This window comes from Tamandua tetradactyla, chromosome 11 (genome assembly GCF_023851605.1).
Source record: "Tamandua tetradactyla isolate mTamTet1 chromosome 11, mTamTet1.pri, whole genome shotgun sequence".
NCBI lineage: Eukaryota > Metazoa > Chordata > Mammalia > Pilosa > Myrmecophagidae > Tamandua > Tamandua tetradactyla.
This window is the reverse complement of record NC_135337.1, coordinates 14,204,957-14,219,744: the sequence shown is the minus strand read 5'-3', so window position 1 is coordinate 14,219,744 and position 14,788 is coordinate 14,204,957. Positions and strand designations below refer to the sequence as shown.

The window sequence follows — 14,788 nt, the reverse complement described above, 5'->3', positions numbered from 1 at the left end:
TGAAGGAGTATTTATAATATGAAGGAACTGGAAAAATCTAAATGTCCACCAACAAGGATTTGTTAAATGAATTAGGGGACATCCATATAATGAAATACAAAGAGTTCGTTAAAAATAAAGCTATTTAGGGCGGGCCGCGGTGGCTCAGCGGGCAAAGTGCTTGCCTGCTATGCCGGAGGACCTCGGTTCGATTCCCGGCCCCAGCCCATGTAACAAAAAACGGAGAAACAGAATACAATAAAACAAGAAAATGTTTAAAAATGTTTCCCTTTCTTCCTTCCTTCCTTCCTTCTCTCTGTCTTTCCTTTAAAAAAAAAAAAAAAAAAAAAAAAAAAAAATAAAGCTATTTAAAAACTGAAGTTATAGGTTTATTGTAAGCAGCACAGAGATGCCCACTATATATTGTTAAGTAAAATAAAGTAGATTGTAAATCAATAATACAGTATGATACATTTTTGCAAAAGCGTATAGATGTATATGCAGAGAATAAAAAAAGGACTGGAAAATATACACCAAAATTTTAGAAATTATTTCTCTCAGTGAACTTTTCTTCTTAATACTATTTCCTAACTTTGTTTTACATTAGGCATAGGTCACTTTTATAATTAAAAAGTAAAAGTTATAGGTAGGCCACAGTGGCTCAGTGGCAGGGTTCTCGCCTGCCATGCCCGAGACCCGGGTTCGAGTCCTGATGCCTGACCATGTAATTAAAAAAAAAAACCAAAAAGTAAAAGTTGTTTTCTTCATGTTTTTTGTTTTGTTTTGTTCTGTCGCTTCCTTGCCTACAGAGTCACCCCAGCATTTGGCATTTCAAGCAGATTAGGTTAGCAGAACGTAGGGGATGCCCTCCCCTGGACTTGGGAGACCTGGCACCGGATCTCTTCGTTCTCCCTGGGCCGATCTCTTCACCTTTCTAAGCTTTTAACTCCACTTCTGCAGAAGGTCTTGGTAAACTATAAAGTTCTGCGCCCACAGAACGTGCTTATTGTACAGTGATTATTTTAGACCCAGGGGGTTTTAATTCCAGTATTTCCTGTTCACTCCTAAGGAAATAATCTCTAGACCCTTGCTACTCAGAGTGTGGTCCCGGAACCCCAGCCCGGCGTTGGCGTCACCTGGGAGCACAGGGACGCAGACTCGCAGACCCCCCAGACGAGGGGATCAGAGCCGGGCTTCTGCAAGACCCTCAGCTCAGCGCCACACCGTAAGGTCGCGGAAGCCCCGACGCACACAGGGCCCCAGCCAGCTTTCTCCTGCCGGCCGGAAAAGTGGGAATTGTTAGCATCCGAGCAGCTGCCACCCCTTTCGGGGTCACGTTCAGCACCACCAGCTGTGGTTAAAGAACCAACGGCACGAAGGCGGAAGCCAGGCCGCGGGCTGGGCTTTACCCTGGGGTCCGAAGACGGCCTCGTGGCCGCGCGATGCCACCGGAGCTGCGTCTCCACGCTCTGTAAGTTTACGGAGCTGGTAAAAATACAAAAACAAAAGCAAGCAAGCTGGAATTTCAGAATCGGTTCTCGAGCTACCTGGGAGCCCCGCTTTGGCGGGGGGGGGTGGGTTATCTGGCCCCTCCTGAAACTGGTCGCAACCTATCGACCTTCGCCCAGCAGCAGCCCTCCGGCCTCTGCATCTCTGCTGGCGGCCCAAGTCGGGCCAGGCCCTCCGGGTGCAGGCGCCAAGGTCGGGGAGCCAGGCACCCCCAGATTTGTAACTCTCAGTCCACCTCCACTTCTTGGAAATTTCGGGAGGGGCTGCGCGAGGTCCCTTCCTCCCTGCAGGGGCTGCCGGGGCTGGGGCGGGGGACTCACGGCTGCTGGGCCGGCTCGCAGAGCTCCTCCAAGTGGGGGGTTTCATTTGTTCCTGCGGGGGACACCCCTATTTCCTCACTCCCACACGTGCACGGGGACCCAGATGGGCGGACGGGGTGCTCCTTGAAGATCTGCAGGGAAGCACATGGAGGCACCCGCCTGTGGGGCTGCAGTTCCAAATCAGCTCAGCATCATCCCCAGACCATCCGGAAGGCACCAAAACATCCTGGCTACGTTCTGTTTCCCGGACGCCTGCCCTCGCTGCCTCCCCTTCAGGACACAGTTCAGACCCCGCCCCCCTGACCATCTCTCCCTAGTGTCTAGCCCACTTAGTTAACTCTGGGTTATATCCCACTAGTTATAGTCACCATAGCTAATACCCAGGTACCGTTCCTAATATGAACCAGGTCCTGTTTTAAGTACATTATATATATTGACTCATTTAAACCTCGCAACAAACTCATGAGGTGGGTATTATTATTCCCAACTTAAAAGATGAGGAAACTGAGTCACAGAGAGATTACATAACTTGCCCAAGGTCACAAAGCTAGTAAGTGACAGAGCTAGTGTTTGAACCCAGATAGTCTGGCTTCGGAGTCCAATTCAGCATGTATTATTATTCCTGCATAGCACTTATAACTTTCTGTAATTATATGTTTGTTTTATTTGTTAATTTTATGTCTCCCTAACAGAAATGTAGACATCTTAAGAGCAGGTAATTTGACTACCTTGGTTATGATGTACCCTTAATACCTAGAAAGGTTAGCCAACTTATAGTAGTAAATATCTGCTGAAGGAATGAATGAATAATACTTGCAGCAGACTTTTCAGGGATACTCATCATTTCACAACAGTTGCTGTAGACATGGAACCAAGTCTGTGTGGGTGCCGGTTTAAAGCTGTTATGTAACCCAGAAAGCCATGTCCTTTTTGCTGATCCAATCTTGTGGGGGCAGCCATATTTCTTTTAATCCTGATTAAATATTGTGGGGTGGAAACTTGATTGGACTGTTTCTGTGGAGATGGTAACACACTCAATAGTGGGTGTGATCTTGTAAATAGATGGAGATGTGACCCCCACCCATTCAAGGCAGGTCTTAATTACTTTGCTGGAGTCCTTTGAAAGGGGAGAGAGTTGGGAGAAAACACAGTTGTTTCAGAGCCTACAGAGACACAGACATTTGGAGATGCTTAGAGTACCAAAAGAGAGAGCAGATGCCTAAACATGGCTGTTTGGAGATAAAGAGCCCTGCAGACATCGCCATGTGCCTTCCCACGAGACACTAAGCAAGCCAGAACCCAGAGATGTGTCCTAGAGGAGCTAAGTGAAGGCCAAAGATGCTTAGAGAGGAAACCACTGGCAACAGAAGCTGGAAGCAATGGAACTGGGAACAAGGACTGACAGATGCCAGCCACGTGCCTTCCTATGTGACAGACATTGACTTTTCTGGAGTCAAGGTATCTTTCTCTGGATGCCTCAGTCTGGACATTTTTATAGCCTTTTGTAAAATTTTAACTTAACTAATTCCCTCTTTTAAAGCCATTCCATTTCTGGTATGTTGCATTCCAGCGGCATTTAACAAATTAAACATATGCAAACACAGACATGAGGGAGCTGCTGGGCGGGTGGCTAAACTGTCTCACTGGGTTCTGTTACAACACTGTAAGTGAGACTCGGGTTCAGGACTCGGGGGTAACCATGCTGTGAGCCTTGGAGGCTGCTTGCAAAGCACTGAAATTTGTGTTACATCCTCAATGGCTCAGGATATATTACATCAAGCATTGACTTTTGTACAAGGCTTTCAGTCAGACATTCAAGATACGAAAATGAGTTAAGTGCAAAGGCACATGAGACACAGGGCTGTGGAAACACAGAAGGTGGAACAAAGAATTCTGCCTGAGGTATGAACTGAGTAATGAGATTGCATAAGTGACATAACTCTAAAGTTGGTCCTTGAATGGATGAGATTTTGCAAGGCAGGTAAATGTTTTAAGGAGGCAAACATACTTTTTTGGAAGGGCAAACATTTTATACAGTCTTCATCATATGAGTTCTTAGCTGTGACTAAAATGAAATTCAAGCTCTGGCATCAGCCACAGGCTGTGTCTTCAAATACTGTATGAAATGAAAGAGTCAATTTAAGGCAATTATCCAGCCGATTCAGTTTCCCAGAATTTCAATTTAGTCTGAAATATTCTGATAGCTCCCGCTAAAAAAAAAACAAAAGGTATGCAAACACTGGTGATTTAATTGAATTCTCAACCTTGCATCTGTAGACAATCCAAAAGAATTTAACTTGAGAGAAGGAAAAAGAAGTAAACTCAGGGGAAAGAATTCTTTCACTGAGTGTGTTATTTTTTATTTAGAAGAGAGAATACAAAACTATTTAGAAGGAAAATTATTTCTTCCAGACATGATCCAAAAATTTTACTATTCATCTAGAACAAATACTTTTTCAGCAGCTCATCAGTTTAAACTGCATCATATCCTAAATGGAGATTTTTCAAAAATCAACATTTGAAATAGCTTTTAATTTAAAAAAAGTTCCATTTGAAGAAATATGATTCATTGGACTTTGGATAATTAAGTTTTCATGAAATATTAAAATGGAATTTGGTGATTCCATGAGTTAGGATCCTAAAAATTCATTAAAAAACATGTCTCCTGGCCCCAAATTAAGCTGTATATTGCTGTTTTACCTCATTTAAGGGTGGAGAGGATATGGATGCCAAGTCATACAGGTTGATTGGTGAGCCCACAGGAGGAGAGAGAGCTGTAGTATATTTGCTTTCATCAGTTTTCTCTTTAACATCTTCAAATAGCATCTCCAACTTGAAGATTTCGCCTTCCACTTTTCTAAGTAAACATAAACAGAGCCTTCAACAAATAAACTCTTCTGGGCTAGTCAGCATTCTAATTAGTAACAACAGTTCTTTTTAGTAACATTCTGATTAGTAACAACAGTAACTAGTAACTATTGCATTGATCTATATTATCAGCGTAGCCTGTCTTCAAACAGGAAGGATAGTGGGTGCCCATCCTGGCTGGCATCCTTGTTATAACTTTACCGTGAAGGCCAGGGCTCTGATTCCCTGTTCCTGGCACACTGACTGGGTAGTATCCTTGGGTAGCTCACTTAGTTGGGCTTCTGGTGTCTCAGCTATAACCGGAGGAGTAACAGTAACCTGCTTTTCTAAATCTGTCCAGATCCCTTATTTTTTATTTAGGGGTATATATGATACAATTTTCATCATATGGTTCTTAGCTGTGACTAAAATTTCATTCAATTTTATAGTTTCTAGGAAAATATAAATTATTGAGATTTACTCAAAAAGAGGTAGGAAATCTGAAAAAACAGACCAAAATGGAGAAGATTGTGAAAAATCTACCCCCAAAAAAGGTATCTAGTCCAAACGGTAATATGGGCGAATTTTATCAAGACTTTAAGAAACAATAATTTCTATATTTTAAAATTCTTCTGGAACATAAAAATAAAATGGAAAAATTCCGAACTCATTCCATGATTCATCATTTGGAAATTTACTAATATAATTTATAAAGCATTAATAGATTAAAGGAGAAAAACTACATGACCTTCTAAATAGAGTTCTAGAACTTTGGATTATTTCAAACAGCTTCCTAAATTAAAAACACAAAAATGTATCCTGGTAAGCTAGGATTGAAGGAAACCCTTTTGATAAAGCCTGTCTGCTTGAACCTACAGCAGTCACCACACTTGGAAGCATTCTTGCTACCATTAGGAAAATGCGAAGAACCCTTGCTTTCACTAGTATTACTCAATATTGTCCTGGGAAACCTGATAAATGAAATAAAACAAGAAAAGGAAACAAGATATGTATGAACCAGAGGAAAGTAAAGAAGTAAAGTTTAAGTACTTGGGGGAACAAAGGAGGAAAAACTTGTTTTCAGTTGCTATGATTAAGACAATCAACTGAAAAACCAATACAACACTAAGACAAGGCTTGTATGAAGCAAGCCAGTACAAGCCAAATGTATAATTTTCTGTACATCTTATATACCCATTAGGAAAAATCTATTAACAATACTCAGAAAAAAAGCGAAAAATAGCTGTGAAGTAAAATCTACTTGAAGAAAACATGTGCCTGCGTAGGAATACTCATTGCAAAGATTTTTGACTTTTCTCAAATTAATCTATAAATTTAATATTGTACACTCCTAAACAAAATTTAAAGGGGATTTTATTAAGGCAACTTGGTGAGTTGATCTAAGTTTATTTGTAAGAAGAGTGGCCAATGTTACCAAAGAAAGTTTAAAAAAGAAAATAAATTTCAAAGTGTACAGTCAACCATAGTAATTAAAAGCGGTGTGGTTAATGTATAATAGAAACTTAGATCAATGGGATAAAATAGAACCAGACCCACACAACCATGAAGTTTTGCATGTGATAGAAGCAGCTTTTACCAGTGGGGAAAGACTGCCCTATTCGATAAGTGGTGGAACAACAACCTAATCAGAAAAAACCAATGTGATAAAAAGTCAAATAAAATATAGGAAAACATGTTTCATCTAGCAGGCAGAAGAGAAGAATAGGGGAAAGGGGAGACTGAAATTAAGGGAAAGAAATAAAATGCTGGAGCAAAGGCCCTGTGGTAGGGGGAAAGGAAAAGGTCATGGGGATGGAACATGAGTGAAGAAAGAAAGAGGTGGGGAAACATGAGGATTTGGAGATGGAGAAAAGCATTTTGGAGGGAATTCATGGTCTTTTCTGTAAAACAGGAAGGAAAATTATGTACTGAGGATATCAGAGAGTAGAAATTGACAGAGATAGAGCCCCACTTCTTGACTCCTTGGCTTCTGGTGCTAGTACCTGAAAGAATCAAATGACTATCAGACTGAAAAAATATGATGCCTGGAATCCAAACAAATATTTTTGCCCATTACTTTTTAAAGATGAGGTTTTAGTTAGAGCAGAATAGCTGACTTAGAGTAAACAAATGATTAATCACTCGATTAGCAGAATTCTTGTACCTACAAAAGGTCATCTACAATGGCCTTTGGATTCAAAACCTAGAAGGTTCTCCAAGACCCTAAGGGTTGTATGGGGTCGTGCTTCTGTTGCCATGTTGTACCCACATGAGGACAGACTCAAGCTGCCCAGACTTTGCTAGTCCTGGGATAGATTCAGTTGAGTTTTGGGAACCAGTGGGCCCCTCCCTTCCCCTGACATTAAAGGTTCTCCTGTCTATGGGATATAATTGCAGTTGAGACTCTTTTGATTTATACTGGTGCTGGGCAAAGTGTGGTTTTAACTGGGATATATATAAGACATTGCATAACTTTGGTTTTAATGTGTGGGAAGGCCTATCTTTAAAAAGACTACCAAAACAAGTGGGGTTCCTTAAAAAATAAATATCCTTATTCTATTAATTTTTAAACAAATAGTGAAAGCATGTAGAGACTTCCTCTTTCCCCAAGGGACAAAAATAAACCTTGGGGGAAAATCAATATTAGAATCCCATCCCTGCTGTCTAATTACCCGGTATGGAAATAACAGTAGACAGAGGTTCCATTCATTTTGAAAAAGTAGAATTGTACCTCAAGAAAAAATACTTCAGGATGCTAGTGCCAGAACATAAACCATTAAGATATTTTGGCATCAAGAATGATTCTGTGTTAAAATGCTATGAATAGAAAGAGCTGAACTTACAAGTATTAAGCATACTAAATGGAATCTTTTAATTCCTTCCAGGAAATTATATGGAAACAATCCTAGGTCTGAGTCCTGGAATACATCTTAAAATTGTTTGGATTGGAGAGAGGAGTGTGGTGCTATAAAAATGGCCAGTTGCCCATGTCAATGTGAAACTGCATCCAAGTTTCTAATGTGAATTAATCCAGGAATCGTTTGACTTTATACTTTAACAATTTCCCCTTATTGGGATTTGTGGATCTCTCGCCCTCACACTAACTAACCTAACAATGATCCTTTCCTGCTTAACACCCCTTGGAATTTTCAGTAAATGGGAGAGAAAAGGGAAATTACAGGGGACACAAAAGAACCCAGACAGCGATGGGGAAAAAAAAGAGTGGAAAGGGAGAAAGGAGAAAAGAGGAGGGGCTCAGAGAGGACAGGGCAAGCGCGTGAGCCCCTCTGCGGTTTCCCTGTGCTGCTCTTGATCTCAAAACCGAATATGATGACCTCCAACAAAACGCAAAGTGGTGGCACAAAAGCTCTCCTCTGGGAGACTCTTATCCATTTGGGGGGCTCTATCTGATTCAAAACCCCAGCCCAGGACCTTACACACAGCATGTATTCTGTAAGTATTTGTTGCATCGGTGGCGCAGTTTTTGCTAATCCTAGATCAACTGGCACTAAGCCAGCAGCCACATCAGAATCCCACCTAAAGGAGGGGCTGAACCCTCCTTCTCCCGCAGTTGGTTTAGACCTGACCTTCCTGGATCGAAGTCCCTGGCAGCTAATAGTTCATGCTTGTGGTCTCGCTGCTGCCAGCTCAGATGCTTCTTCTTGGTAGCCAGAAACTCCTGCTCCAGCAGTTCAAGATGTCCCTGCATTTTCTTCAGGACCTGTAGCAGTAAAGTCACAGGAATCATTCACACATAGTCTTGCTTTCCCCAAAACACACTGAACGTGTATGCTACCATAGTGCCAAAACGAAGCCACCATCCTTCTCCTGGAAGCAACAACTGTTTTGTGGCACAGGCTGACATCTGAAATACGTACAACCAAGATCCGCCTTGACGTTCACAACAGCTTCATGTGACACAGCTCATTCTCTTGAGCCCCCTTGAGGCCTCTGAACTTCCTTAATGGGATATTAATAATGCTGTGTATTTGCAGAAGGATTTTCAGCTTGCAAAACACATTCCCATTCTTTATTCCCCCTCATCACACATCAATATTGTAAGCATTACAAAGTAGATATTATTATCCCAGCTTTATGAGAAGGAAATTGGAGCTCTAGAAAGTCTGTCTGAAACCACATAGAGCTTAAAAAAAAAAAAAAAGGAATTTAGCCAGAGGCCAGGTTCCACGTAGATGGACGCTTGGAAAATAAGATGGGGAAGGAACAGCAGGAAAATTTAGCCAAAAGCTGAGAATGGGTCTTCCGCACATCACCACACAGACAAGTGTTTAAACTGCAGGTCAGGACTTTGTTGTCAAGGTGTGCGGAGATTTCAGCCCCACATCCACAACAGGCAAACACCCCTGAGTGTGGCTGATGGAGGGATCTGGGCCAGGTGTATGGGAAATACAGAAATTGCATCAAGTACAGTGCCTGGTTTCAGGGGTTTTATTCCAGTTGGGAAAAGAGACTGAGAATTGGAGTCTCTTGTGGAAGGAGATTTAAGTCAGGCTTGAAGGATGCTCAGGAGGGCCTGGCTCAAGAGGAATCCAGGGAAATGGAGAAGGAGCGAGCTGGAGAAGCATTGTCAAGGCTGAGCGCATTAACATCGCGGGGCTGTGGGTCAGACACACCGGAGTTCAAGGTCAGGATCTGTCAGTTACTAATTGTGTGATCTTGGGCAATTTGAACCCTCTAAGCTTCAGTTTTCTCATCTGTGAGACTGAGATAATAATAACCCCCACCTCAGATTATGTGAAAATGAGATGAGAGCATGCACGTAAAGCATTTGGCATAGTACCAGGAGCATAGTAAATGCGCAGTAGATGGTAGTTATTGTTATTATTTAAAATGAATAAACAAGTGTTTGGAAACATACTGGCTGTAGGGTATAAAACATGGCAAAGGGGTGGATGTTTTCTGTTCCCCCACCCCCAGCTCCATCCTTCACCTTTCTCTGTGTCCCAGGACGCTGACCTAATGGGCTGCATCCACGGGGTCCTCTGCCCACTGGCTTCAGTTGGTTTCAGCCAATGGAAGGCAACAGAAGATAAGGAGATTGGACAAAGGTGATGTCAGGATACTTATTCCCCTGTCTCCCCTCTCCCCGTATCTTCTTGGATTACCCATTTCCCTCTAGCAAAGGCCAGAGTGCTTGTCAGCTACTCTTACAGCTACAGCTACTCTCTTCTGGTTTCAGTACTTGCTCTTCCCCTATCCCTTCAGCTCTAAGGGTGAAGCAGCTCCCCACTGTTACTTCCATAGGATGCTTCTCCATCTCTTACTGGTTTCCCTTATTTACGCTGTTGTAAATGATGTCTTTTGTGGTAGACTGAATCAAGTCCCCTGTGCTCGAGTTCTGGTCCCGTGGGTGTGGACTCATTTGTGGATATGATCTTGGAAGATCCTATTTAGCTGAGGCCAAATTGAATCAGGGTGGACCTTAATTCAAATGTCTAGAGTCCTTATAAGCAGAGGAAATTCAGATGCAGCCAGTCAGTAGAAGCCAGGGGAGGAGACAGAAGCATATTACCATGTGATGGAGGCAGATATTGAATTATAGAATGCCAGCAAGCCACCACCAGAATGCTACAGACTTCAGAGAAAGCCTGATCCTGCCAACGCCTTGATCTTGAACTTCTAGCCTACGAAACTGTGAAACAATAAATTCTTGTTTTTTAAGCCAACGAGTTCTGTGATATTTGTCATAGCAGCTATTCTAGTTTGCTAGCTGCCAGAATGCAATATACCAGAAACGGAATGGCTCTTAAAAGGGGCAATTTAATAAGTTGCTAGTTTACAGTTCTAAGGCCGAGAAAATGTCCCAATTCAGATGTCTATAGAAATGTCCAATCACAGGCATCCAGGGAAAGATACCTTGATTCAAGAAGGCCGATGAACTTCAGGGTTTCTCTCTCAAGTGAGAAGGCATGGTGAACACAGAGCTTATTTCTCATCTGGAAAGGCATATGGTGAGCCCGGCGTCTTCTGCTAGCTTCTTCTCTCCTGGCTTCTGGTTTCATGAAGCTCCCCGGGAGACATTTACCTTCTTCATCTCCAAAGGTCGCTGCCTCGTGGACTCTCTGCTTCTTGGTGCGGCAGCATTCTCTGCTCTCTCCGAATCTCTTTCATTCTCCAAATGTTTCCTCTTTTATAGGACTCCAGAAACTTATCAAGACCAACCCAAATGGATGGAGACATGTCATCACCTAATCCAGCTTAACAACCACTCTTGATTAAATCACATCTCCAGGGAGATGAGCTGATTACAGTTTCAAACATGCAGTATTGAATAGAGATTATTCTACCTTTATGAAAAAGGATTTTGATTAAAACATGGCTTTTCTAGGGGACGTACATCCTTTCAAACCAGCACAGCAGCCCTGGCAAACTAAGAAATGATTATTAAATTCTCCTTGATTACCCCATTTGAGTGAGCCCTGTGGTTCCTGCCAGGACCTAACTGATACTGAAAACATCAAAATCAATATTCAGATTTCTAGCTTGGGAGATGGGAAGAATGTGATACCACTAACTAAAATAAGGAATTTGGATAGGCTTATAAGTTTGAGCGAAGATGCCAATGTTGGACAAGGTAGTGAGACTGAGATATTCAAGTGGAGGACACACGCAAACATTTGGAGCTATAGAGAAAATTTAGGGCTAGTAATTTAGGACTTTGTATGTGAAAATAGCAGTTGAAGCCAGGAGAGTTAATTAGGTGTTCAAAGGAAAGAGAAGAAAGGGAAAACCAAAGAAAGTTAATTATGAGTTATAATTTAGGATCCTGGAACTTTATACTGTATTATAACTCTTAAGAAAAGTCAGGGCACAATTTTCTAGGCTTAAAGGTACCTCGTTTAACTCTCATAACAACTCTGAGATGGGAAGACACAGCATCCTGTGTCTAAGATCATATAACCAATAAGTAGAATTAGGATGTAAGCTCTCATGTCTGCTCCAAAATCCAAATGCTTTCTTTCTACTATACTGTGCTTCTCAAGTTGAGAAGTTTAGCTTGAGCTCTGTATGGCTTTCTTCCAACCCTGAACCGAATGGGCCTGGAACTCTCAGACCACAGGCTGACACTGTCAGGAACCATCTTTTCTGTCCTCAGTCCCAACAGGAATCAGGGCCTCTGAAGGTTCATCATTTGAGCTACTTCTCTCTGCTTTGGCTGGCTCTTTCTAGTTCTATGTTTTCCAAGATCCTAAAAGTTTGGATTTTTGGAGATCTCCTTTATCTGTTCTTTATTCCCTAACCCCTGCAATTTAACTTCTACAAATCCACCACTTTGTTGAAATTGGGCTTGCCGAGGTCTCTCATGACCTCTTGGCTGCCAAATCCAACATTTCATCTTACTTTCCCTACACATTTGAACATTTGACAATGTGGACCACTCCCCACTTTTTAAAACCCCCTCCTCCCCTGGCTTTCACAGCTCTGCTCCCTCCAGGTCTGCCTCTGACTTTTCAGGTCATTCCTCCTTGACCTCCTTTGTGAGTTCCTCACCTTCCACCTGTTCCCTGCTTGCTGCTTCCCTTTATTCCACCCTCAGCCCTCTTCACTTCCCACTCTGCATATTTTATCTGGGTAATCTCATCTATCCCATGGTTTTACAACCCACACCTCTACTGAAATCTGCATTTCTTGCCAAGCAGCTGCTCCGTTGTCCAGCCCTATCATTCCAACTACCCCCTGGGCCTCTCCCATGTGAATGTCAAACTCACACTCAAAATGTCCTGGATTGAATTCTTGACTCTTGCTTGCCTCCCACACCCTTTCTGAACTGGCTCCTCCACTTTTATTGCTGACCTTGGTTGCCCAAGCCAGAAATTTGGAACTCACCCAAGTCTCCTCCCTTCCCTCATTCATACCTTTTAATCTGTTACCTCTTTCTTAAACCCTTAGAATTGCCCCGTCTCCATCTTCAGTGCCTGCCATGGATTATCGATTCCTAACCTATCTCTGTGTCTGCAAAGTACTTTGTTACTTCCTGACTTAAAATTCTTCAATGTTTCTCTGTCACCCAACCTCAGGTTAAAATCTATGATTTAAATTTCTTTCATGATATGGTCTTTCTCTGTCTCTCTAAACTTCTTTCTACTTTAATTTGTGTACCCTAATCTCTGTCTGGTAAATTATGGTACGATGTTTTTCCTCACACTATTAGCCTTTTTTCCTAGGACACCCTTTTGCCTGCTACTTTTCCAAGCTCACCCCTTTTCCTCAGAATTCACTTCCAGGAAGACTTCCAAAATGCCCCCTGGCTAGGAAGAGTAAGTCTCTTCTAGGCTGCCATTAGCATCATCTGTGACATTTCTGAAACTGCATTTTACTTCTTTCCTAGAGACTATGAGCTGAGTTGAAAAAGGAATTGTTTCTTCATCTCCAAATCCCCAGTGCCTGGGACATAGGAAGTGCTTGACAAATGTTTGTGGAATGAATGAGTTATTTAATTAGTATGATGAGTGAGTGAACAACAAACTGTGTTTTTTAGTTCTAGGGTTCTCCTGGCTTCCTCTACACCATCTGGTTTCTGAAGCACAACCTGCCCTGAGCTTTGTGAATGTCCACATCGGGACTGCTGGTCATCTGCCTTCTTGCTAATACAATGACCTAAACTCGATCTTCAATTCGCAAATTTTCAGTTCTCCCAATCTCAGCTTTTTGATCCATTTCCACACTCTACCCTTGCTTCCCAGAGCCCTGCGCTGATGAACAAAGCTGTTATGGAGGCAACATAGATTAGTGATTTTGTTAAATACAAAAGCAAAGCAAGGAGGGCCAGGAGATGGTGGTGCAGTGGCAGAGTTCTCGCCTGCCATGCCAGACACCCAGGTTTGATTCCCGGTGCCTGTCCATACCAAAAAAAAAGGCAAGGAGGTAAAAGTAAAAACTTTGATCTTAAAGTTTCAAAGCATAGCTTCAAAATCTATTTTAGGAATTTTCAAGGTTTTAAATATTGAATTCCCAAATACCAGCAATCTTTATAACGTTATATCCACTATGATCTATCAACTATGGGCAGACGCCCTTATGATGGCTTACATTTTCTTCTCCCGAACCTATCACGTTGTCATATTTATAATAACGTGACTGGTGTGAAATAATAGTCATAAGTCATAGTTCCCTGGGAAGGAAAGTGGGCTAAATACAGATGGAGATAGAATTCTAAGTTCTTTTAGCCCCCGTAACAAAAAGCTAGTTTAATCTTCAGCAAAACATTTCCTACCAGAACATTTCCACCCCTACCAATGTAGAGAAAACATGATGCTATAATGTCATTTGTATTATTCCATGTCAAATCCCTTAATAAAAATACATTTAAACTGGATAAAATTTATTACCAGACTCCTGTCTTGGAATTGGGGTGAGTCCTGTGCTATTCTTTTGGAAAATTCATGAACCTACAATGAAAAAAAGGCAGTGTTTCAGTAATGGCATTGAATCTTATGCTTGTATTTGGTTACTTCTATTGTTTACAATGAGCTTTAAAGGTATTACTTTAATCTTCAGTTGCTCAGTCTGTTCTTTTAACTTCTGACACATCCGTTGCCCTTGTGATATCTTTTGAAATATGTATGAAGAACTTGAAGAATAGTCTTCCTGAGAGGTTGATGACAATTTAAGGAGACTTGTCTCTGATTCTCTTCCTATATAAGAAAGAATAAGTTTTGACTACCATTCATATTTAACTTATCACGAGTTTATTAGGTACTGAAAGCAGTAGTCTATGGCAGTCACCGCCATTTGCTATTTTTTAAAAAGTCCTCAAAATAAATATCTAAAAGAAGTTTAAACATTACAGTACCTCTAAGAAGTTCTTGGTTGATACGTATCATAGACTGCATCTGTACAATGAAAGGATAAAAAAAAATTACTTTTGATACCAACCAACAAAGCCATTTTTGAGAATGACCAGATGAGCTCTGGGCATCGTGAGGGAAGTCCACTGTTGTGGTCAAGAGCCTGGTTCCAGACACCAAGATTGGATTCTGGTTCTGACCCTTATCTGCTGGGGTGACCCCAGACAATTGCCTGATCACTAAAGCCTCAGATTTCCTCAGCAGAAAAATGGGCTTAGTACTAGGACCTACCTGCAGGGGTGTGGTGAGGATTAAATGTTTAAT

At 41.8% G+C, this 14,788-nt stretch overlaps 1 protein-coding gene across 6 annotated transcripts in view; it reads right to left on the bottom strand.

The window, feature by feature from the left end:
• AKNAD1 (AKNA domain containing 1) overlaps window positions 1-14,788 on the bottom strand; it is a 42,678-nt gene that overhangs the window by 21,087 nt on the left and 6,803 nt on the right. For all 6 annotated transcript variants that reach the window (XM_077120041.1, XM_077120042.1, XM_077120044.1 and 3 more), the window contains exons 3-9: window positions 14,470-14,509; window positions 14,163-14,311; window positions 14,006-14,065; window positions 8,243-8,376; window positions 4,509-4,665; window positions 1,809-1,939; window positions 1,389-1,464 (exon numbers count right to left, since the gene is read on the bottom strand). In XM_077120041.1, the coding sequence (XP_076976156.1) occupies window positions 1,389-1,464; window positions 1,809-1,939; window positions 4,509-4,665; window positions 8,243-8,376; window positions 14,006-14,065; window positions 14,163-14,311; window positions 14,470-14,509 (747 nt within the window). The remainder of the gene's footprint in view (window positions 1-1,388; window positions 1,465-1,808; window positions 1,940-4,508; window positions 4,666-8,242; window positions 8,377-14,005; window positions 14,066-14,162; window positions 14,312-14,469; window positions 14,510-14,788) is intronic.